The sequence below is a fragment of the Jaculus jaculus genome, chromosome 2, assembly GCF_020740685.1.
Source record: "Jaculus jaculus isolate mJacJac1 chromosome 2, mJacJac1.mat.Y.cur, whole genome shotgun sequence".
Lineage (NCBI taxonomy): Eukaryota > Metazoa > Chordata > Mammalia > Rodentia > Dipodidae > Jaculus > Jaculus jaculus.
The window spans coordinates 47,954,470-47,980,588 of record NC_059103.1 but is presented as its reverse complement, the minus strand read 5'-3'; the positions used below and the strand labels follow the sequence as shown (position 1 = coordinate 47,980,588).

Below are 26,119 nucleotides of genomic sequence, written 5' to 3'. Positions count from 1 at the left end.
ATGCATGAATATAATGTAATGGCACACCAGGGTCTCTTCCTGTTCATTGCAAATCAATACCAGTTGCTTGTGACACATTTTGTGCATCTGGCTTTACATGAGTGTTGAAAATCAAACCACCAAACCCAGTCGGCAGACTTTGTAAGCAAGCACCTTTAACTACTAAGCCATCTATCTATCTCTCCAGCCCAATTTTTTTTTAATTTTTATTAACATTTTCCATGATTATAAAATATATCCCATGGTAATTCCCTCCCTCCCCACCCCCATACGTTCCCATTTGAAATTCCATTCTCCATCATATTACCTCCCCATTACAATCATTGTAATCACATATATACAATATCAACCTATTAAGTATCCTCCTCCCTTCCTTTCTCTACCCTTTATGTCTCCTTTTTACCTTACTGGCCTCTGCTACTAAGTATTTTCATTCTCACACGGAAGCCCAGTCATCTGTAGCTAGGATCCACATATGAGGGAGAACATGTGGCGCTTGGCTTTCTGGGCCTGGGTTACCTCACTTAGTATAATACTTTCCAGGTCCATCCACTTTTCTGCAAATTTCATAACTTCATTTTTCTTTACCGCTGAGTAGAACTCCATTGTGTAAATGTGCCACATCTTCATTATCCACTCATCAGTTGAGGGACATCTAGGCTGGTTCCATTTCCCAGCTATTATAAATTGAGCAGCAATAAACATGGTTGAGCATGTACTTCTAAGGAAATGAGATGAGTCCTTTGGATATATGCCTTTTTTTTTTTTTTTTTTTTTTTAGGTAGGGTCTCACTGTGGCCCAGGCTGACCTGGAATTAACTATGTAATCTCAGGGTGGCCTCAAACTCGCAGCAGTCCTCCTCTATGCTTGGCCCCATCCTAATTTTTCAACTGTCCTTCCCTTTATGTTTCTCATATTTTAACATTCAACATACATACCACAATATGATACTGCTGCCCAAAAGATGGGGTCTAAGAATCATATAAGAAGGATATTTAAGAGCATAGTCTTCTAGGACTTCCTAGATCCAAACAAAAGAATGACTCGAGACCATGAATTTCCTACAGTAAATTTTTCCCATCCCTTTTCTATGTAGGTGGCTAGTAATCAACCCTTTTAGAATCATCCCTGCCAGGAATGGTGGTGCACACCTTTAATCCCAGCACTCAGGAGACAGAAGTAGGAGAATCACTGAGTCTGAGGTCACCCTGAGAGTACATAGTGAATTCCAGGCCAGCCTAAGCTCAAGTAAGACCCAACTTCTAGGGGGAAATAAAAGCCATCCCTGACTCCCTAGGCATATCAGAGCATCTCCTTTAGCTCCACCACATCATCAATCTGTCTCATGCCACCCTTGACCTGATCTCTGTGGGGTTCTACTGCGTATTACTAGAGCTCAGTCTGTCTCATCTCAGTACATGGACCTGGTTTTCAAGAAACATCTGAACCAAACCAAAACACTCAGATTTTTACCACTTATAAAAATAACACCTCTATGACCTCCTCTACAGAACAAGACAACACAGGGAGCAGACATTATTTGGCAGAGAGGGTGGTAACTAAAGGGAAAGAGTGAGGAGAGGAAGAATGTTTCAAAAAAAGGAATGAAATATTTAAAGACACTGATATGGCTGCTAAAAGCCTGGGCTACAGTGAGCCACTACCTTGAAAAAAAAAAAAAAAATTGGAAATGTGCATAAAGGGTCAATCTCCAAAAGGCCTGCACTGATAATACTGAAGAACATCCACATCTCCCAACAGTTGTGGGGAACTAAAAGGAGGAGGACTGGAAAACAGACCTAGAAGATAGATTAGTAGGAACAGAAGGGATATACAGAAACTACTATAGAAGTTACTGTAAATAACCTAGGAAAAAGTAGAAGGGACTGAGCTAAGCCAAAAACACAGCAGCCCTACCTCAAAAAAAAAAAAGCAAGGGAGGAGTAAACAGCCAGAAATGAAGATACAAAAAAAAAAAAAAAAAAAAAAAAAAGAAGATGCTGGGAAGTAAGACAGGGACAAAAGTTTCACAAGAGGCTGGGTGTGGTAGCACATGTCTTTAATCCCAGCACTCTGGAGGCAGAAGGGGGTGCTGAAGTCACCCACTACAACTATGTTTGGTGTTATCTGTGACCTTAGTTTTACTAGCGTTTGTTTGATGAAGTAGAGAGGCCCCATGTTAGGTGCTTACATGTTTAGGATTATAAAGTCCTTCAAGGCCACCCTGAGGCTACATAGTAAATTTCAGGCCCGCCTGAGCTACAGTAAGACCCTACCTTGGAAAAATAAAAACAAAAACAAACAAACAAAAAATTCACAAGAAAAAAAAAATTCACAAGACACAGAATAGTAAAGGGGAAAAAACCCGAGTCATGGAACATATAATCCCAGACCTAGGGAGGCTGAGATAGAAGGATCACCATGAGTTTGAGGCGACACTGAGACCACATAGAATTCCAGGTCAACCAAGTCTCAAAAAAGAGAGAGAGAACAATGATTGTGATGGGGAGGTAATATGATGGAGAATGGAATTTCAAAGCGGAAAGCGTGGGGGGTGGGGAGGGAGGGAATTACCATGGGATTTTTTTAATAATCATGGAAAATGCTAATAAAAACATTAAAAAAAAAGAGAGAGAATATTTTGTAATTTATTTATTTGAGAGAGAGAGGGAAATAGAAAGAGACAGAGATGGAAAATGGGCACGCCAGGGCTTCCTGTCACAACAAACAAACTCCAGACACATGCACCAACTGTGTTCACCTGGTTAAAGCAAGACCCTACTATGGGGAAAAAATAAAATAAAATAAAATAAAATAAATTCTCTCTCTCTCTCTCTCTCTCTCTGCATGCAAATAAACAAATTATCTTTTATTCTTTTTTTGGTTTTCCAAGGTAGTGTCTCACTTTACACCAAGCAGACAAAACCTAGAAAGAACCTCTCTTCACCATATTATAATTAAACTACCAAACATACAAATCAAAGAAAATATATTGAAAGCAGTTAGAGAGGAATATCTAATTATATACAAAGGCAAGCCCATCAGGATCACAGCAGATTACTCAACACAAACTTTAAAAGCCAAAAGGGCTTGGAATGATGTATTCCAAGTTCTGAAAGATAACAACTGTTAACCAAGGTTACTTTATCCTGCAAAGCTTTCCATTCAAATAAATGGAGAAATAAGGACATTCCACAACAAAAGCAGGCTAAAGGAATATTTAAAGACAAAACCAGTTCTACAAAGGATCCAACATGCTGATGAGGAAGAAAAGCACACATATAAGAAACCTCAAAAAAAAAAAAAAAAACAATACTCAAATACTAGTTTATACAAGAGAGCAAAGGTAAAACAGGAAGAAATATCAAAAAAAGGGAAAATGGCAAAAATTAATACATAGCTTTTGATAATAACTCTTAATGTCAATGGCATCAATGCCCCAACCAAAAGACAGGTTTGCAGACTGGGTTAAAAAGGAGGATCCACTGGGAGTGGTAGGGCATACCTTTAATCCCAACACTCAGGAGGTGGAGGCGGCAGGATTGCCATGAGTTCAAGGCCACCCTGAGATTGCACAGTAAATTCCAGGTCAGCCAAGGCCAGAGTGGGGCCCTACCTCGAAAAACCAAAGGAAAAAAAAAAAAAAAAGGAGGCTCCTTCAATTTGTTGCCTACAAGAAACTCACCTTTCTACAATGGATGGATGCTATCTTAGGGTGAAAAGTGGGAAAAAGGTATTTCAAGCAAATGGGCCTTGAAAACAAGCAGGGTAGACTTCAAACCAACATTAGTTAGGAAAGATAATGAAGGTCACTTTATATTGATTAAAAGTACACTCCATGGGCTGGAGAGATGGCTTAGTGGTTAAGTGCTTGCCTGTGAAGCCTAAGGACCCCGGTTCAAGGCTCGATTCCCCAGGATCCGCGTTAGCCAGATGCACAAGGGGGCACATGTGTCTGGAGTTCCTTTGCAGTGGCAGGAATCCCTGGCGTGCCCATTCAATCTCTCTCCCTATGTCTCTTTCTCTCTCTCTCTCTCTGTCACACTCAAAAAAATAAATAAAAATTTAATATAAAAAAAAGTACACTCCAACAGGAGACATTATAATCCTAAACATATAAGCACCTAACACGGGGGATCCCCACTTAATCAAACAAATGCTAGTAAAACTAAGGTCACAGATAACACCAAACATAGTTGTAGTGGGTGACTTCAACACCCCCCTCTCATCAATTAACAGGTCATCCCAGCAAAAAATAAACAAGGGCTGGAGAGATGGATTAGCGGTTAAGCGCTTGCCTGTGAAGCCTAAGGACCCCGGTTCGAGGCTTGATTCCCCAGGACCCATGTTAGCCAGATGCACAGGGAGCACACGTGTCTGGAGTTCGTTTGCAGTGGCTGGAGGCCCTAGCACGCCCATTCTCATTCATTCTCTCTCTCTCTCTCTGTAGTTCTCAAATAAATAAATACATAAATAATTTTTTAAATAAATAAATAAGAGATGCATCTGGATTAAACAAGGACACAGAACAAATGGCCCTAACAGATATATAGGGCATTGAATCCAAATGCTATAGAATACACATTCTTTTCAGCAGCACATGGAACATTCTCTAAAATAGACCATATATTAGAACACAAAACAAATCTTAACAAATCTTAACAAAAAAACCTTAAAAAAACAGGAAAATTGAAATAATTTCTTACACTCTATCTGATCACAATGGGATCAAACTACAAATAAATAGCAAGAAAAGCTATGGAGCATACACAAAATCATGGAAACTAAACAATACACTACTAAATGATGAATGGGTCAATGAGGAAAACAAGCAGGAGGATTGGAGAGATGGCTTAGGGGTTAAGGTGTCTGCCTGCCAAGCCAAGGCACCCAGGTTCGATTCCCCAGGTCCCACGTGAGCCAGATACACAGGTAGCGCATGTGTCTGGAGTTTTTTTTGCAGTGGCTAGAGGTCCTGGCAAGCTCATTCTCTCTCTGTCTCTCTTCTCTCTCTCTCTGTTTGTAACTAAAGAAAATTTTAAAAATCTAAAAATAAAAAAAATAAAGAAGGAATCAAAAAATTCATAGAGTCAAATGATAATGAGAATACAACATACCAAAACCTTTGGGACACAATGAAGTCAGTCCTAAGCAGAAAATCTATAGCTTTAAGTGCCTATATTAAGGAATTAGGCTGGATGTGGTGCCACATGCCTTTAATCTCAGCACTCAGGAGGCAGAGGGAGGAGATTTACCATGAGTTCGAGGACACCCTAAGACTACATAAGTGAATTCCAAGTCAGCCTGAGCTGGAGCGAGACCGACTTCAAAAAAACAAAATAAAGCTGGGTGTGGTGGCACATACCTCCAGCACTTGGAAGAGGTAGGAGATCACTGTGAGTTCAAGGCCACCCTAAGATTACATAGTGAATTCCAGGTCAGCCTGGGCTAGAGTGAGCCCCTACCTCAGGAAAAAACAATAATAATTTAAAAAAAGAAAGAAAGAGAAGAAACTAGAAAGGTGGTAAGTAAACAAACTAATGTTTCACCTTATGGCCTTAGAAAAAAAAGAACAAGGAAAACTGAAAATCAGACTGAAAGAAAGAATAAAGATTAGGGAAGAAATTAATGAAATAGAAACCAAAAAAACAATCCAAAGAATCAATGAAACAAAGAATTGGTTCTTTGAAAGGATAAACAAGATTGATAAACCCTTAGCAAATCTGACCTTGAAAGAGAGAAGAGACACAAATTAATAAACTTAGAGATACAAAGGGCACCATCACAAGATACCAGAAACATTCAAAATATCATAGGGAAATATTATAAGAACATATACTGCAGCAAGTTTGAAAATCTGGAATAAATGGATGATTTCCCTGATTTATATGATCTACCCAAATTAAATGAAGATGAGATTAACCACTTCAATAGACCTCTAACAAGTATGGAGATCCAAGCAGTTATCAAAAATCTCCCAACTAAAAAAATTGCAGACCCAGATGGATTCACTGAATTTTACCAGACCTTCATGGAAGAAAAAAACATCAGTGCATCTTAAACTTTTCCATAAAAAAGAAAAGGGAAAAATCCTACCAAACTCCTTCTACGAAGCCAGCATCACCCTGATACCAAAATCAGACAACAGAACAAAAAAAGAAAAATTACAGACCAATCTCCCTTAAGAACATAGATGCAAAAGTCTTCAACAAAATATTGGCAAACAGAATACAAGAATGTATGAGAAAGATCATTCGCCCCAATCAAGTATGCTTTATCCCAGAGATGCAGGGATGGTTCAACATATGCAAATCAATACATGTAATATATAAATGAACTGAAGGACAAAAATCATGGTCATCTCATTAGATGCAGAAAAAGCATTTGACAAAATCCAACATCCCTTCATGATAAAATTCCTATAGATACTGGGAACAGAAGGAACATATATCAACATAATAAAGGCTATTTATGACAAACTTATAGCCAACATAATACTAAATGGAGAAAAACTTGAAGCTTTTCTACTAAAATCAGGAATAAGACAAGGGTATCGAATTTCCCCACTTCTATTCAAGATAGTACTGGAAGTCTTAGCCATAGTAGTAAGACAAGAGACACACATAAAAGGGATACAATTTGGAAAGGAAGAGGTCAAGTTATTATTATTTGCAGATGACATGATTCTATAAAGAACCCTAAAAACTCTACCAGCAAACTGTTACAAAATAAACACAGAAATGAGTAGCCTTTCTATATGTTAACAACAAATACACAAAGGATGAAATCAGAGAATCACTCCCATTCACAATTGCATCAGATAAATAAATAAAGTAACTTGGAATAAACCTAACCAAGAAAGTAAAGGATCTCTACAAGGAAAACTTAACACTAGAACGAGAAATTGCATAAGACATTAGGAAATAGAAAGACATCCCTTGTTCTTGATTTGGAAGAATCAACACTGTGAAAATGGCAATCCTACCAAAAGCAATGGACACATTTAATGCAATCCCCATCAAAATTACAATGGCATTCTTCACAGAAATAGAAAAAACAATCCAAAAAATTCACTTGGAAGCACAAAAAATCTCGAATATATAAAACAACTTTGAGCAACAACAATAAAGCTGGTGGTATCACCACATCTGATTTCAACCTATATTACAGGGCCATAGAAACAAAAACAGCATGGTACTTACACAATAAAAAGACATGTAGATTAATGGAACAGAACAGAGTACCCAGATGTAAGCCTGAGTAGCGATAGCCACCTGATCTTCAACAAAAATGCCAAAAGTAAGGCTGGGTATGGTGGTGCACACCTTTAATCCAAGCACTTGGGAGGCAGAGGTAGGAAGATCGCTGTGAGTTCAATCCCATCCTGAGGCTATAGAGTGAATTCCAGGTCAGCCTGGGCTACAGTGAGACCCTACCTCAAAGAAACAAAAAAAAAAAAGATTAAAATAAAGAGAGAAAAAGTAAATTATGTTGCAGAAAAATGGATGGACCTGGAAAGTATTATACTAAGTCAGGTAACCCAGGCCCAGAAAGCCAAGCGCCACATGTTCTCCCTCATATGGGGATCCTAGCTACAGATGACTGGGCTTCTGTGTGAGAATGAAAATACTTAGTAGCAGAGGCCAGTAAGTTGAAAAGGAGACATAAAGGGTGGAGAAAGGAAGGGAAGAGGATACTTAATAGGTTGATATTGTATATATGTAATTACAATGATTGTAATGGGGAGGTAATATGATTGAGAATGGAATTTCAAACGGGAAAGTGTGGGGGTGGGGAGGGAGGGAATTACCATGGGATATATTTTATAATCATGGAAAATGTTAATAAAAATTAAAAAAAAAAAAAAAGTAAATTATGAAATTTGCAGTAAATGGATGGATCTGGAAAGTATTATACTTAGTGAGGTAACCCAGGCCCAGAAAGACAAATGTCACATGTTCTCTCATATGTGAATCCTAGCTACAAATGACTGGACTTTTTTGAGTAGGAATCAAACTCAGTAGCAGAGGCCAATAAGCTAGAAAGGGAATAGAAAGGGACGGAGGGGGGACTTAATAGGATGGTATTGTACGTATGTAAGTAGAAGAATAGATTAATGGAGGTGAAAAGGCCTAAGTGAAATCAAGGGAAGAGACTGAGTAAACAAGAGGTGGAGGGAAGGCTAATCAAAATCTACGATGAAATGAGTAATATGGACCCCTTCTCTCTCATAAATAAATGAATGAAAATATTTTTTAAAAATAAAAATCTAAAAGGATATGAATAAGTCATATGGAAACCTTTCAAGGCTCATAGTCCATTGGGGAAGAGGTGGTGGAAAGAATGTAATAGCCAAAGGAAGGGTAGGACTCCTTACAATATGTTCCTCTAGACACAAAATGGCCAGGATATCCATGACCTCACAGTGGCTGACACTACCATGTACCATGGCATGCACACAAACACACACCCAGAAATTTTTTGACTTTTTTTTTTTTTCCCAAGGTAGGGTTTCACTCTAGTCCAGGCTGACCTGGAATTCACTATATAGTCTAAGGGTGGCCTCGAACTCACGGTGATCCTCCTATCTCTGCCTCCCAAGTGCTGGGATTAGAGGCGTGTGCCACCACGCCCAGCTCCATCTTTTTTCTCATGCATAATTTATCTTCCTTAAAAAAATTAAAGCTGGGCGTGGTGGCACACGCCTCTAATCCCAGCACTCAAGAGGCTGAGGCAAACCATGTGTGGTGGTGGAAGCTTTAAATTCAGCACTTCGTAGGCACAGGCAGGAGGACTGCTGTGAGTCTGAAGCCATCCTGAGACTACATACTGAATTCCAGGTCAGCCTGGGCTAGAGTGAAACACTATCTTGAAAAAAAAAAAAAAGAGGCTGAGGCAAGATGCCACAAATGTGAGGCCAATCTGGACTATGTGGTGAGTTCCAGAGCAACCTGGGCTCAGAGTGAAACCTTGTCACAAAACATAAAACAAGTTAGGCATGGTCATACAAGCCTTTAACCAGACAGAAAAGGGAGGACTGCCGTGAGATAGAGATCATCCTGAGACTACATAGTAAATTCCAGGTCAGCCAGGACTAGAGGGAGACTCTACCTCAAAAAATAACCAAAAAACAAAAACAGGCCGGACATGGTGGCACATTCTCTTAATCCCAGCACTGGGGAGGCAGAGGTAGGAAGATCACTGTGAATTTAAAGCCACCCTGAGACTAGACAGTGAATTCCAGGTCAGCCTGGCTAGAGCAAGACACTACCTGGAAAAAACAAAAAAAGAAAAGAAAAAAAAAAACCAACAAGTATATTATGTAATTCAAATATTTTGCTGTGGAGCAAGGCATGGTGGTACATGCCTTTAATTCCAGCACTTGGGAGGTAGAGGTAGACAGAATGCTGTGAGTTCGAGGCTACCTTAAGACTATATAGTGAATACCAAGTCAGCCTGGGATAGAGTGAGACTCTACCTGGAAAAACCAAAAAGAGAAAAAAAAAATGCTGTGCTTCTTAATGGTGACCCCAAGGCCTCCTTTCACCTGGACCTTGTCTCCTAAAGCAGACTGGGCAACATGCACATAAATGTACACTACTTACATGGGCTGACATCTCTGTATCTGTTTCGATTCCTGTTTTCTGGAAACTTGGCCACTCTGTGAGGATAGTCATGAGACTCGTTTCGAATTTCCTTAAAATAACAAAAATATATTTTAATAACCTTAAAGTTTAGCCAGCAAAATGTACTGTCTCAGCAGGTGTAGAATAACATATATGGTATGCTTAGTAAAGTGCAAAGCACCCTATCTGTGTCACTGAATCCTCATAATGCTAATGAAATGATTCTTGTCCCCACATTATTTGACTGGATGGCAGGCTCTACGAAATTACTAAGTGGAAGCCCAGAACCAAATCAAGGTCCTCCACCAACTGAAGTTTTTACCAACTTAATGTTTATGGCAGCTCTATTAAACACCTGCAAACATTATTATTAAAAAGATATATCTATGTCACTGAGAAACCCTGCTGGAGCTAAGCTGAAAACCTACTCCAAGAATACCAGTTGACAGAAAGCTTGAAAAAGCCATGTTGCACGCAGTTCAATGGGAGAGAGAGAAATCACCAGTGAAGATACCCGACAGTGGACACTGCAAACCTTACATTTGGCCAGCCAGGCCAAATGAGCCAATGGGTGCAATAATGTAGCATATCTGTTATGGGGGAAACCAACTGCCCTCTATTTTGACTGAAGGCCTGCTCTACTGGAGTGAATACATCCCTGATACAGAAAACCTACAACAGGGGTAGTCCTGAGCCCTAGGGGTGTAACATCTGCTGCTGTCTAAAAGTATATACTGTGCCCACCAAACTGCCCAGTAAGCACTTCTCTTAACATTCACACCCATATATTAATGCTACTCTCACTTTTGGCTATAGAACCTTCTCTTTCTAGATGGCAGTGACCTTGGGATGACTCAGAAGGTACCATGGTGCTGAGAAGAAGTAACAGAGGAGTGCTCAGCACTGAAACATCTCTATCGCACCTTCCAAGGCTCAGGGTCCACTGCAGAAGAGGTGGTGGAAAGAATGTAATAACCAAAGGAAGGGTGGGACTCCTTACAAAGTGATCCTCCAGACACAAAATGGCCTGGATAACAGTGCTTAACACTATCTACACAAGACCATCATAATAGGAAGAAAAGATCATGACATCAAAATAAAAGAGGCTGATTGAGAGGGTGAGGGGATATGACAGAGAGTGGAGTTTCAAAGGGAAAAGTGTTGGGGGCGAATTACCATGGGATATTGTTTATAATTATGGAAGTTCTCAATAAAAAATAATTTAAAAAAATACATCTATGGGCTGGAGAGATGGCTTCGCAGTTAAGGCACATACTTGTGAAGCCTAAGAACCTCAGTTCAATTCTCCAGGTCCCATGTAAGCCAGATGGCACATGGTGGTGCATGCGTCTGGAGTTCATTTGCAGTGGCTAGGAGGCCCTGACACACCCATTCTCTCTCCTGTCTCAAATAAATAAATAAAATTTATAAAAGATATATCTAGCTAATCCCAGTACTTGGGAGGCAGAGGTAGGAGGATTGCCATAGGCCCACCCTGAGACTCCATAGTGAATTCCAGGTCGGCCTGGGCTAGAGTGAGACCCTACCTCAAAAAACCAAAAAAAAAAAAAAAAAAAAAAGAAGAAGAGTTAGGAGAGTAACTTTGAGTTCAAGGCCAGCCTGGAACTACAGAGTGAGTTCCAGGTCAGCCTGGACTACAGTGAGACACTGCCTTGAAACAAATAATTAAACAAAGAAAAAAATGCATATAACAAATGCTCATTTCATTTTTTCATTTCATTTTTTTTTGATGCAATCCCAACAGACTGGCCTTTATTTTATTTATTTATTTATTTATTTATTTGAGAGTGACAGAGAAAAGAGGTAGAGAGAAAAAGAGAGAATATGGGCATGCCAGGGCTTCCAGCCACTGCAAACAAACTCCAGAGGCATGCGCCCCTTTGTGCATCTGGCTAACGTGGGTCCTGTGGAATCAACCTTCAAACTGGAGTCCTTAAGCTTCACAGGCAAACACTTAAATGCTAAACCATCTCTCCAGCCCTCATTTCATTTCCTAATGAATGTCTTTCCCGCCTGCAAAATTCCTTGAGCCTTAGGACGAGCCATTTTCTAGCTATTTTTACCCTTTGGATGTAGTACAAAAACTCTTCAGTTTTCTGCAAATATTTTATTAAATTTAGACTTAATTTCAAGGAACCCTAAAGTCAGTAAAATAGTTCCTAGCTAGGAGAGAAGAGTAAACAAGTTAAGGGGCTGGAGGGATGGTTCAGTGGTTAAGGCATTTGCTTACAAAGCCAAAGGACCTAGGTTCAATTCCTTAGGACCCTCATAAGCCAGATGCACAAGGGGGCGCATGCGTCTGGAATTCGTTTGCAGTGGCTGGAGGCTCTGGCATGCCCATTCTCTCTCCTTCTCTCTGCTTTTTTCTTTCCCTCTCTCAAATAAATAAATAAAAATAAGTTAAAAAATTTTTAAGTTAAAAGATTTTATATGTTGGGGTTTAAGTATAGTATCTATAAACTGCAATTACATTATAAAACCAAAACACACAAATACTCAGTTTTACAGGACAAACCCAGCATTCTGGAGGAAGAGGTAGGAGGATCACTATGAATTTGAAGCCACCCTGAGACTACATATTAAATTACAGGTCAGCCTGGGGGAAAAAAAAAAAAAGAATACTCTTGTTAAAATTCCTTATTAATTTGGTGCATGTGTGTGAGCTTGGGCATGTGCATGTGCAGAGAGAGAAAGAGAGAGAGTGTGTGTGTGTACAGATCAGAAGGCAATTCTCTGCTTGGTCATTGCCATTCACTTTTTCTGTTGCTGTTCACCACTCTAATCACAAAATTCTAAGGAATTCTGTTTCTGCCTCCCTTTTCATCATGGGCACACTGGGATTATAGACCCTACCACAGCTTTTAGCTTTTATTTGGGGGTACTGTGATCCAAACTCGTGTATTCAGAAGTTCTGCAGCAAGTGCTTTATCCACTGAGCCATCTTCAATCCCCAAGAACACTCTTACAAGGTTAAGAAACTATTATCAGCTTCAAGTATACAAGAACATAATTTTGTTCTTTTCAAAGAGACAGTTATTCAAACCATTTATTCATTGTTGCATTCATCAGTTATACTTGTTCTATCACAGACCAAATTTACACAGCCACTTGTGTGTTTCTATAGCATCATTTTATTTCAAAGAATTATTTATCATTGAGACTGACAAATTATAGTTACTACAACTTAATAACAAATCTATGTGTGCAAAGTTAAATTTCCCCAATTTAATGTCCCCATTTGTGTTATACTTCACAATATTTTAATTATCATTTTTCAATAAAATGTATGCTAAAGGTTTAAAGCTTCTGACAAATCTAAGATTTGATGCTACTGTAAATGACATTTTAAAAAAAAATCTACTGATCTACCACAGGACGTGGTGGTGCATGCCTTTTATCCCAGCATTTGGGAGGCAGAGGTTGGAGGATCGCCATGAATTCCAGATCAGTTTGGACTAGAGCAAGACTCTACCTCAAAAAAACAAAAAAAAAAGGGGAGAGGCAGGAGAGAAGGCTTAGCAGTTAAGACATTTGCCTACAAAGCCAAAGGATCCAGGCTCGACTTTCCAGGACCCATGTTAGCAAGATGCACAAGGGGGCACATGCATCTGCAGTTTGTAGTGGATGGAGGCACTGGCACATCCATTTTCTCTCCCTCCCTCCCTCCCTCTCTCCTTTCTTCCCTCCCTCCCTCCCTCCCTCCCTCCCTCCCTCTCCCTTCCCCTCCCCCCCCCCTGCCTCTCTAATAAACCATTATAATTAAAAAGAGCAAAACACAGCCAGGCTTGGTGGTGAATGCATTAAATCCCAGCACTTGGAACTGCAGAAGTAGGAGGATAGGGCTGGACAGATGGCTTTGCAGTTAAGAAGTATGGGGATAGCTATAGAAGTAGATCTTAGGACTGCAGAAATAGAAAGCCAGTCTGGGACAAGAAAGTGAGTTCCAGGAAGGCCTGAGCTAGAGTTAGAATCTACCTGGAAACAAACAAAACAAGCAAGCAAAAAGAACAAGCTCCCCTCCATGGCTATGTTAATGGGATTCAACTCTATATTCACATGCTCATTTAGCACAGTGAAGTCCATCTGTCAGTTACTGAAACTCGGACACTTCTAGAGGAAAAAGTAGGGAAAGCCTTCAACATATTGGTATTGGCAAAAACTTTCTGAATATAACCCCAACTGCTCAGGAAATAAAATCACAGATCAACTGCTGGGTCCTCATGAAATTACTAAGCTTTCATACAGCAAAGGACACTGTGAATAGAGCAAAAAGGCAACCTACAGAATGGGAGAAAATCTTTACCAGCTATACATCTAACAGAGGATTAATACCTAGGATATACAAGGAAGAACTCAAAAATTTAAAAAAAGAGATCAAACAATCCAGTCAAAAAAACTGGGCTATGGAACTAAATAGAGTTCTCAAAAGAAGAAAGACAGATGACATATTAACATCTAAAAAAAAAGTTCTACATCCCTAGTTATTAGGGAAATGAAGATTAAAACTACACTGAGATTCGATCTCACTCCTGTCAGACTGGCTACCATCATGAAAATAAACGACCATAAATGTTGGCAAGGATGTGGAAAAGGAGGAAGCCTTCTACACTGTTGGTGGGAATGCAATCTGGTCCAGTCATTGTGGAAATCAGTGTGGAAGTTCCTGAGACAGCTAAAAATAGATCTACCATATGACCCAGCTATACCACTCCAAGGCATATATCCTAAGGACTTGTCTCACTACTTTAGAGATACCTGTTCAACCATGTTTCCTGCCACTCTATTCACAATAGCTAGAAAATGAAACTAGCCTAGATGTCCCTCAACTGATGAATGGATAATGAAGATGTGGCACATTTATATTATGGAGTTCTACTCAGAGGTAAAGAAAAATGAAGTTATGAAATTTGCAGAAAATACGGATGGATCAGGAAAGGATTATACTAAGTGAGGTAACCCAGGGCAGAAAGCCAAATGTCACACGGTCTCTCTCATATGTGCATGTTAGCTACAAATGATTGGACTTCTATGTAAGAATAAAATTCAGTAGCAAAGTAATCCCAGTACTTGGGGGGCGGGGGGGGGCAGAGGAAGGAGGATCTTTGAGTTCAAGGCCACCCTGAGACAACACAGTGAATTCCAGATCAGCCTGGGCTAGAGAGAAACTGTACCATAAAAAACAAAAAAAGGTTTTCATATGAAAACCTACTTTTTTGGACAATGGAACACACAGGAGCCATAGATTGATATTAGAAAATTTTCAGTGCCAGAAATGGGATACCTTCCAGTGAGTTGTTGGCCAGGGAGGTCTCTGATACCCCCAAGGTCCCCAAAGCATTACAGGCCATTGCCAAGGCCCTTGGTTTCCCACCAGGAATAGATGATAAGACCCTATTGCTGAGACTCCACATACTTGAGATGCAAGGTCACTGAGAAATCCTGCTGGAACAGAGCTGATAACCTCCTCTATGTAGACCAGCTGACAGAAAGCTGGAAAAAGCCATGCTGCATGCAGTTCAATGGGGAAAAGAGAAATCACCAGTGAAGATACTCAACAGTGGACACCTCAAGCCTTACATTTGGAAATGAGCCAATGGGTGCAATAGTTGCACGTCTGTTATGAGGGAAACCAACTGCTCTCTGGAGGCCCACTCCATGGGAGGGAACACATCCCTGATACTGAAAACCTACAAAAGGGGTAGTCATGAAACCCAGGGATGTAACTCCTGCTGCTGTCTGGCTAAATGTATATACTATGCTTATCAAACTGCCCAGTAAACACTTCTCTTAATGTTCATACCCACCCATATATTAATGCTACTCTCACTTTTGGTTAGAGAATCTTCTCTTTTCAGATGGCAGTGACCTTAGGATGACTCAGAAGGCATCATGTGCTAAGAAGTGAGTGTTCAGCACTGCAATATCTCTATCATACCTTCCAAGGCTCAGGGTCCATTGTGGAAGAGGTTGTGGAAAGAATGTAAGAGCCAAAGGAAGGGTAGGACTCCTTACAACGTGCTCCTTCAGACACAAAATGGCCTGGATATCCATGACCTCACAATGCCTGACACTACCTACACAAGACCATCATAATAGGAGAAAAAGATGATATTAAAATAAAAGAGAGACTGGGGTTGGAGAGATGGCTTAACAGTAAGCACCTGCCTGTGAAGCCTAAGAACCCCAGTTCAAGGCTCAATTCCCCAGAACCCATGTTAGCCAGATGCACAAGGAGGCGCATGTGTCTGGAGTTCATTTGCATTGGCTGAAGACCCCAGCATGCCCATTCTCTCTACCTCTTTCTGTGTGTCTGTCGTTCTCAAATAAATAAATAAAAATAAACAAAAACAAATTTAAAAAGAGAGACTGATTGAAAGTGGGAGGGGATATGATGGAAAGTGGAGTTTCAAAGGGGAAACTGGGGGGAGGGAGGGAATTGCCATGGGATATTGTTTACAATCCTGGAAGTTGTCAAAAATAAATAAATAGGGCTGGAGAGATGGCTTAGCGGTTAAGCGCTTGCCTATGAAGCCTAAGGACCCCGGTTCGAGGCTCGGTTCCCCAGGTCCCACGTTAGCCAGATGCACAAGGGGGCGCACGCGTCTGGAGTTCGTTTGCAGAGGCTGGAAGCCCTGGTGCGCCTATTCTCTCTCTCTCCCTCTATCTGTCTTTCTCTCTGTGTCTATCGCTCTCAAATAAATAAATAAATAAAAATTTTCAGTGTCAATGATGGGATCCCTTCCAGTGAGTTGTTGGCCAGGAAGGTCCCTGATACACCCAAAACATTACAGGCCATTTCCCACCAGGAATAGATGGTAATACCCTATTGCTGAAGACTCCACATACTTGGGATGCAAGGTCACTAAGAAAGCCTGCTGAAACTGAGCTGAAAACCTCCTCCATGTAGACCAGCTAACAGAAAGCTGGAAACAGCCACGCTGCCTGCAGTTCAATGGGAGAGAGAAATCACCAGTGAAGATACTCAACAGTGGACATTGCAAGCCTTAAATTTGGCCAGCCAAACCAAATGAGCCAAACAGTACAATAGTAACATGTCTGTTATGGGGGAAGCCAATTGCTCTCTAATTGGGCTGGAGGTCCACTCCATGGGAGGGAATACATCCCTGATACTAAAAACCTACACAGGGTAGTCATGAGCCCAAGGGGTGTAATATGTGCTGCTCTCAGGCTAAATGTATATACTACTATACTCACCAAACTGCCCGGAAAGTATATCTCTTATTGTTCATACCCATATATTAATGCTACTCTCACTTTTGGTTAGAGAACCTTCTCTTTTCAGATGGCAGTGACCTTGGTATGACTCAGGAGGCACCATGGTGCTGAGAAGAAGTGACAGAGGAGTGGTCAGCATCAGCTCAGTAGCAAAGGCCAGTAAGCTAGAAAAGAGATATAAAGGGAAGATAAAGGAAGGGATGGGGGTACTTAATAGGAGGGGATTGTATATATGTAAGTAGAAAAATAGATTAATGGGGGTGAAAAGGCCCAAGTGAGGTCAGGGGAAGAAACTGAGTAAAGGAAAGGTAGAGGGAAGGCTAATCAAAATCTGAGAGGATACAAGACGGGCACAGTGGCGCACGGGCGTGATGGCACACCCCTTTAATCCCAGCACTCGGGAGGTAGAGGTAGGAGAGTTCAAGGCCACCCTGAGAAAACAGTGAATTCTAGGTCAGCCTGGACCAGAGTGAGACCCAACCTCGAAAGCCCCCCCCAAAAAAATCTAAGAAGATATAAATAAATCACATGGAAACCTACTTTTTTGGACAATGGAACACTCAGGAGCCGTAAATTGTTGCTAGAAAATTTTCAGTGCCAGGGATGGGGTAACTTCCAGTGAGCTGTTGGCCAAGGAGGTACCTGATACCCCCAAAACATTACAGGCCATTGCCGAGGCCCTTGGTTTCCCAGCAGGAATAAATGGGAACACCCTATTGCTGAAGACTCCACATACTTGGGCTGCAAGGCCACTGAGAAATCCTGCTGGAACTGAGCTGATAACCTCTTCCGTGTAGACCAGCTCACAGAAAGTTAGAAGAAGCCATTCTGCATGCAATAGGAGAGAGAGAAATCACCAGTGAAGATACTTAACAGTGGACACTGTGAGCCTGATATTTTGCCAGCCAGGCCAAATGAGCCAATGGGTACAATAATGGCATGTCTGTTATGGTAGAAACCAACTGCCCTCTAATTGGACTGGAGGCCTGCTTCATGGAAGGGAATATATCCCTGATACTGGGGTAGTCATGAGGCCTAGGAGTGTAACTTTTGGTAGAGAACCTTCTCTTTTTAGATGGCAGTGACCTTGGGATGACTCAGAAGGCATCATAGTGCTGGGAAGAAGTGACAGAGGAGTGCTCAGCACTGCAATATCTCTATCACACCTTCCAAGGCTCAGGGTCCACTGCAGAAGAGGTGGCGGAAAGAACGTTAAAGCCAAAGGAAGGGTAGGACTTTTTACAATGTGCTCTTCCACACACAAAATGGCCTGGATATCCATGTCCTCACAGTGCCTGACACTACCTACATAAGACACCATAACAAGAAAAAATGATGATGACATCAAAATAAAAGACAGGGCTGGAGAGATGGCTTAGCGGTTAAGCGCTTGCCTGTGAAGCCTAAGGACCCCGGTTCGAGGCTCGGTTCCCCAGGTCCCACGTTAGCCAGATGCACAAGGGGGCGCACGCATCTGGAGTTCGTTTGCAGAGGCTGGAAGCCCTGGCACGCCCATTCTCTCTGTATACCTGTCTTTCTCTCTGTGTCTGTCGCTCTCAAATAAATAAATAAATAAATAAATTTAAAAAAAATAAAAATAAAAAAAATAAAAGACAGACTGATTGAAGGGGAGGGGATATGATAGAGTGGAGTTTCAAAGGGGAAAGTCAGGGGAGGCAAGGAATCACCATGGGATATTATTTACAATCATGGAGGTTGTCAATAAAACATATATGTGTGTGTGTGTGTGTGTGTGTGTGTGTATATGCATATATATATATATATACACATATGCATATATACATATATATATATACATATACACACACACACACATATATATATAAATAATTTATTTATTTTAAAAAAAAAAAGCCTGGCATGGTGGCACACACCCTTAATCCTAGCATTCAGGAGGCAGAGGTAGGAGAATTGCTGTGAGTTCGAGGCCACACTGAGACTACATAGTAAATTCCAGGTGAGTCTGGGATAGTGTGAGACCCCGCCTCAGAAAAAAAAAGAAAAAGAATAAAAAATTTGTATAGAGACTTTGTCCTAAGCTAAAAAAAAAATTTCTCCAAAAGGAAAATAGATTAAGGCTAAACCTAAGTGCTACAGAAACGTAAAAGCTAAAGCTTAAAGTAAAATGACATATAACTAAGTTGTTTATAAAGGTATTAAAATTTTTCTACACCCAGGTTCACTAGGAAAATAAAATTCTCCAGACACAAATTGGCCATTACATTCATGACTTCATGGAGATGTGGCAACCTAGAAGACTGAGCCCAAAAACATTCCATCATGAATGGTGGTGAAGGGCAAAAAAAAAAAAAAAAAATTTTAAGACATAAATAGGCAGGGTATGGTGGTACACACCTTTAATCCCAGTACTTGGGAGGCAGAAATAGGAGGAGCGCAATGAGTTAGAGGCTACCTGGAACTACAGAGTGAATTCCAGGTCTAGAGTAGAGTGAGACCCTGCCTCCAAAAATTTTGTTAAAAAACAGGGAGGGGCCGGGCGTGGTGGCGCACGCCTTTAATGCCAGCACTCGGGAGGCAGAGGTAGGAGGATCGCCATGAGTTCAAGGCCACCCTGAGATGACAGAGTTAATTCCAGGTCAGCCTGGACCAGAGTGAGACCTTACCTTGAAAAACCAAAAAAAAAAAAAAACAAAACAGGGAGGGGATATGATGGAGAATGGAGTTTCAAAGGGGAAAGTGGGGGGAGGGAGGGTATTACCATGGGATGTTTTTTATAATCATGGAAGTTGTTAATAAAAATTTGAAAAATAAATAAATACATGCATACATAAATAGAAAAGGGACTAACTGGAAAAAAGATAGGATGCAGTACATGAGGACAAGAGCAAGTAATGGGAGGAGTTGATGATCAAAATACATTACATTTGAAAATTGTCAATGACTAAAATTTAAAAATTCAACATTCCAAAGTAAAAATGATGATTGAGTCTCTTGTTAAAACAATGAAATTTTCTTCAATATTGGTTTGCTCTTATCAAGAATTAAAAAGTTTACTGGGCGTGGTGGTACACGCCTTTTATCCTAGCACTCGGGAGGCAGAGGTAAAAGGATCACTTGAGTTCAAGGCCACCCTGAGGCTACAGATAAATTCCAGGCCAGCCTAAGCTAGTGAGACCCTACCTTAAAAAAACAAAAAAAATTATATACACACACACACACACACACACACACACATATACACACACGCGCGCACATGCGCATACATATAAATAGAATTTGAGAGAGAGAAAGCAATATTTATTTGGCAAGTGAAAAAGGGTTTACTCCAGTGGAAAACAGCATCTGAATAAAATCTAATCACCAAGTTTTAGATAGTTCATTCAGTAAAAGGATTAAGTAAAATCCTTATTCTTTTAAATATTTTATTTAGGGCTGGAGAGATGGCTTAGAGGATAAGACACTTGCCTGAGAAGCCAAAGGACCCAGACTCAATTTCCAGGACCCTCATAATCCAGATGCACAAGGTAGCATAGGTATCTGGAGTTCATTTGCAGTGGCTAAAGACCCTGGCACATCCAATCTCTCTCTCTCTTTCTCCCTCTCTCTCCAATAAAAACAAGCTTAACAAATATTTTGAGAGAGAGAGAAGAGGCAGATAGAAAATGGGCATGCCAGGGCCTCCAACCATTGCAAAAGAACTCCAGTTTGTCTTTACTTCTTGTATGCCCAAATCTAGTCAGACTGGATCAGACCCCTATCTCACAATGCTAGATACATCCTGGAACATATTTGGATAGAAATGCACTACCAAAAGGTTGATAGGGATGTTTCATTCTGTTGCCTGAAGTGGGGTATGACTGCCCTAGCTGAGCAGTGTTCTGGGTTGTCAAGCTTTCCCTTAAATTTGCTGGCCTCAACTCCTTCCCCTAGGAGAATTTTTTACTTGTTAGTTATAGGAATTATAACCAGATCATTTGAGTTTTCTTGGAAGTGCTTCATGCTGAGTAGGGGCGTCAAGCTGAATAGGGCAGAATTTTTTCCTATTTTGTCCCTAAAGTTGAGCTGTCTCCTGGGGAACCGTTTAAGTGTGCCCACAAAATTCCTCAGCCCACTGGTCCAGGGTGAAAAGATCAATGTTAGGACATACTATCATCCTTTTGCTGGATTCCTGATTCTGGTGGCAGCCTTTTGTGGAAGACTGTTTTAAGTCCTTGTTGGATTTTGGAAGAGAGAAGCTGTATCAGCTCAGCTGGAAGAGGAGGGCAAGAATAATCAAAGGAATTGGGGGGGGGGGGCACCACCCAAGGAAAGAATACTCTCAGTGATTCCCATCCAGAGAGCAGTGACTTGTACAGCTCATTTAGCCTGGACAGTGGATATGCCCAGAAAACAAGAATCCACTGGGTGGTGGTTGTCTCCAAAAGGATAAGCAGGAGGATGGAGCCTGGGTGAGGACACTCAGGGAAACACTGAAAAGTTGATCTGTTTATATACTTTAGTCCCAAAAATAGTTAGGTCCCAAACAGAGTGGGCAACAAAGGGGTAGAGGATCAAAATTAACCCAAGATAGATAAATTTTGCTTCTCAACGTTTAACATTCTACCTCTCCAATGTCACAGAAGTTCTAAATAATCACCCGTGTGGAATGTTTAATGTAGATGCAGCTTTTTCTGTGAGCTTCAGTTCACAGGTCCATTGTTGGCCAAGCATCATATTTTGTGCATGTAGAGGCCAAATATCGTTTTATGTCCCACAGTGCTAGGAAGGGTCATTTCTAAGACCTGATATAGATGAGGTGAGTAGGCAGGAAAGAAGTGTTCAGGAAAGAGAAGTAGTTAGTGTAGTCATTTATAGGAAGAAATTCCGGGATCATGTTAGATTTATTGGCCATCATGATCTGGATCTGACCTTTTTGTTATATCTGATGTATTTACATGTGATGCATAACAGATGTCTTACACTGAAAGCCGAGGAAAGAACACAGCAGCATGGCCTAAAGGAAGCAAATGAAAGATGAATCATCCTAACCAACCAAAACATCCCCTGCATAGGTCATTATGCCTTCCCTTGACCTCCCCTGAGGTAGAGTCTCACAGATAGGGATAATGCATGCACTAGGACCTCCAGCCACTGTAAACAAACTCTAGACTCATGAACCACTTTGTGCATCTGGCTTAGGTGGGTACTGGGGTCTTGAACCTGGGCCCTTAGGCTTCCCAGGCAAGCACCTTAACCACTAAGCCATCTCTCCAGCCCACTAAACTCATGACTTGCTTCCCATCACTAGCTTTGGTTTGAGACCTACTTCTATTATAAAACCAATAGAGCCTAGTATCTAATGACCAAACTAATACTCTTGTGCTTCCATTAAGAAAATATTGAAAAAAAAAAAAAAAGCAAAGAAAATATTGTACCAGCACAGTACCAACTAACTTATGAGCCAGGTCCTACATACAGGACAAGTTCCTCAACTCTTGCAACTGGGTGTGAAATCTTCAGTGAATATAAATGCATTTAAGTGTTTCAAGGTAGGGTCTCACTTTAGTCCAGGCTGAGCAGAAACCCACTGTCATCTCAGGATCACTTTTGAACTCAGCAATCCTCCTACCTCCCAAGTGCTGGGATTAAAGGTGTGCACCACTACGCCTAGCTCCAAAATTTTTTTTAGGAAAATATTAAATGGAGCTGGGCATGGTGGTGCACATTTAATCCTAGCACTTGGGAGGCAGAGATAGGGTGACTGCATGAGTTCAAGGCCACCCTGAGACAACATAGTGAATTTCAGGTCAGCATGGGCTAGAGTGAGAGCATACCTTGCAAAACCAAAACAAAAAAGGATAATTCTATTAGGAGCCAGAAAATGTGGTGCATGCCTTTAATCCCAACACTCAGGAGGCTGAGGTATGAGAACTGCTGAGTTCAAGGCCAGTCTAAGACTACATAATGAATTCCAGGTAACCTGGAGCTAGAGCAAGACCCTACTTTGAAAAACCAAAAAGTTTAAAAAAAAATTCTACTAGAAATGTGAATTACAGGGGGGTTGGAGAGATAGATGGCTTAGCAGTTAAGCGCTTGCCTATGAAGCCTAAGGATCCCAGTTCAAGGCTCAATTCCCCAGGCCCCAAATAAGCCAGATGCACAAGGGGGAGCACATGTCTGGAGTTTGTTTGCAGTGGCTGGAGGCCCTGGCGCGCCCATTCTCTCTCTTTCTCTGCCACTTTCAAATAAATAAATAAAAAAGAAATGTGATTTACATCAAGATTTTCTGTAACTGAGCCAAGTGTGGTGGTTCATACCTTTAATCCTAGCACTTGGCAGGTTAGAGCCAGGAGGATCAGGAGCTCTAGACCACCCTGGGTACACAAAATCCTGTCAGAAGACAAAATAACAGATTTTCTATAGCTAGAAGATTCCTACGAGAATTCTCTAAAAACTGATGCTTTTTCTAATATACATTGAACAGAGTGAACTGGAGTATTTAGTTTGCTACCTGCTAAATGTGTTCATGAAAAGTTCTGGACAAAAAGACAAGAGGACTAAAAGATTGGTTGGTAGTTAAAGGTGCTTTTTGCAAAACCTGGATTTTTTTTTCCCCAGTACTTACATAAAGCCAGATACACAAAGTGACACACGCATCCAGAGTGAGTTTGTTTGCAGTGGCAGGTAGTACTAGCAGCCCATTCTCCTGTCTCTCCCTTTGCAAATAAACAGATATATATATATATATATGTATGTATATATACACACACACATATATATATCACGCACATATATATATCACGCACATATGTGTGTGTGTGTGTGTGTGTGTGTGTGTGTTTTGCACCTAAGAGTATTTTTTTGCATGTATGTGTGGTGTGCACGCCTGTATGACTACATTGTGTGTATGTGCTTGTGGAGGTCAGAGACTGGTGAAAGGGGTCCTTCTCAGTCACTGTGCACTGAGACAGGATCGTTGAGTGCTGGGATTACAGCCATGTGCCACCACGCTTGGCCTGATGAAATTACAGCTCACTCATTTAGCCAAACTACCCAGAGAGCCTGTAACAGGGATTCCTAGTTTAGGGATTCCAGGCTCACACAATCACCACAGGGTTCTTTGTGGATGCTGGGGATCTGAATTCAAGCTCTCATGCTTGCACAGCTGGAAATTAACACACTGAGCCACCTCCCCAAGCCCCGAAAGTATTTTTTACTATCAGCTAATTAAACTGAATAGAGAAAAACTCTGCATTATGTAGAGTTACACTCTTTTAAATTATATGAATGAACCAAGCATTAGGAACAACATTAACAATTCACTCATCAGTGAATTCGATCTTAAGAATAACATCAATGACTCATTAGTAGAGGATAAACATTAGGTCATTTTTTTTTTAATTTTTAAAATTTTTATTAGCATTTTCCATGATTATAAAAAAAAATCCCATGGAAATTCCCTCCCTCCCCACTCCCCACACTTTCCCCTTTGAAATTCCATTCTCCATCATATTACCTCCCCATCTCAATCATTCTACTTACATATATACAATATCAACCCACTAAATACCCTCCTCCCCTCCTTTCTCTTCCCTTTATGTCTCCTTTTTAACTTACTGGCCTCTGCTACTAAGTATTTTCATTCTCACGCAGAAGCCCAGACATTAGGTCATTTTTAAGGGAAAAAATAAAGTTAAATTTTTCCTCAAACTAGAATATAGTCCACATGATTTTTTAAAACAAGTGTTTTCTTTTTTCTTTTTGTTTTCGGGGGGGGGGGGTTCAAGGTAGGGTGTCGCTCTAGCCCAGGCTGACCTGAAACAAACTATGTAGTCTCAAGCTGACATCGAACTCAGAGTGATCCTTCTACCTCTGCCTCCCGAGTGCTGGAAAAGATTTTTTTTATTTTACAGAGGCTAGTCACAAACGCCCATACAACAGAGTATAGCCATAGGGGCTGAAGAGCCAAGATTCTTCTGGGATGGTAGACATAATAGCGGTGGTCTACGGACCTGTGGCCCCCCCACCTGGGTGGACAGAATGGTGGGCTGGTTTGTGAAACGTGCTCAAATGCAATGCCTACGCAAAAAGAAAAAAAAAAATCTGTAAGATGTACAGTGTGCCCAAGTAAACTGAATGTCAAAAGAGTCTGGTCACCCTTCTCACTGAATACACACACACAAAGCCAAAGCCCTCTTTTAGAGTCTGGTCACCCTTCTCACTGAACACACACACACACACACACACACACACACACACAGCCAAAGCCCTCTTTCGTTCCGGGAAGCGGTCTGGGAAGGATAACCCACATTCCAGGGGACAGCAGGCCCCGGGGGCGAGCTGAGACCCCTTCGAGAGCTCGGGCACCGCTGTCACGAAGGACTCTCCCCCAGCGAGAAGACCGCACGTGCCGACGGGTCCCGGCCGACCTCGACCCGGAGCCGGCGAGCGCGCCCGGGTCGCCCCTGCCCGAAGGAAGCGCCGGCCTGCACAGCGCCCTGGGCCACCGAGCGCTCGGCGAGCGAAGGACGCGTCGGCGAAAGCATCCCAAAGCTACAGCATCCCGCACCGATTGGCTTCCCCAAAGATGCTCCCCGCCGGACGCCATCCGCGCCGCCTTCCGGGACGAGACGAGCTGGCGTCTCCCCTAAAAGCCTCTCCCCGAAAGAGGGCGAGAACCGTCCGCGCAGGCGCGTACCTGACGCGGGCCCGCGCTCCGCCACTTCCGCCCCGAGCCGGAGGCGGGGGAGGGAGGCGACTGGGAGCTGGCAGGCGCGAGCTCGGGTCCGCGGAGGATGGGGCCGCCCGCGCGGGACGGCCTGCGACTCACCAGATATAACGGCTGCCAGCGACACTGAGCGTCCAGTTCCTCGAACTCCCGCTCGATGGTGGCTGACATGGCGGCGGGAGAGGGCGAGCGCGAGCGGAAGCGACGACCGCGGAGAGGCTCGGGCCCCCCGCTCGATCCGGGCAGATCGCTGGGGTTTTGGCGCATGCGCGCTCCGCTCCTCAACCCCGCCCCCAGGCCGAGCCCGGCCGGCCGCGGGGAAAGTACCTGGAGCGTCCGACGTCAGTGCGTCAACTCGGCGCGGTGTGGGTCGGATTTCCTCCAGGCCGGGCGGGGCGGCGCCCTAGGGGGCGTGGTCCGGCGGCTGCCCAGGTGGGAAGGGCGGGGCCAGGGTGCTGCTGCGGGGCTGCGGGGGGGGTGTTGGATCGCCGAGGGAAGATATCTTAGGGGCGTGTCTTAGCGGAAGAGAACCGAGGACAAACTAAA

At 42.0% G+C, this 26,119-nt stretch overlaps 1 protein-coding gene across 3 annotated transcripts in view; it reads right to left on the bottom strand.

Annotated features, from left to right (window-relative positions):
* The window catches only part of Ptpn2 (protein tyrosine phosphatase non-receptor type 2), a 92,208-nt gene extending 66,388 nt beyond the window's left edge, over nt 1-25,820 (bottom strand). For all 3 annotated transcript variants that reach the window (XM_045144532.1, XM_045144533.1, XM_045144531.1), the window contains exons 1-2: nt 25,676-25,820; nt 9,607-9,697 (exon numbers count right to left, since the gene is read on the bottom strand). In XM_045144532.1, coding sequence (XP_045000467.1) covers nt 9,607-9,697; nt 25,676-25,744 — 160 coding nt within the window. In that variant the 5' untranslated portion in view covers nt 25,745-25,820. The remainder of the gene's footprint in view (nt 1-9,606; nt 9,698-25,675) is intronic.
* Between the last annotated feature and the right edge of the window lie 299 nt (nt 25,821-26,119).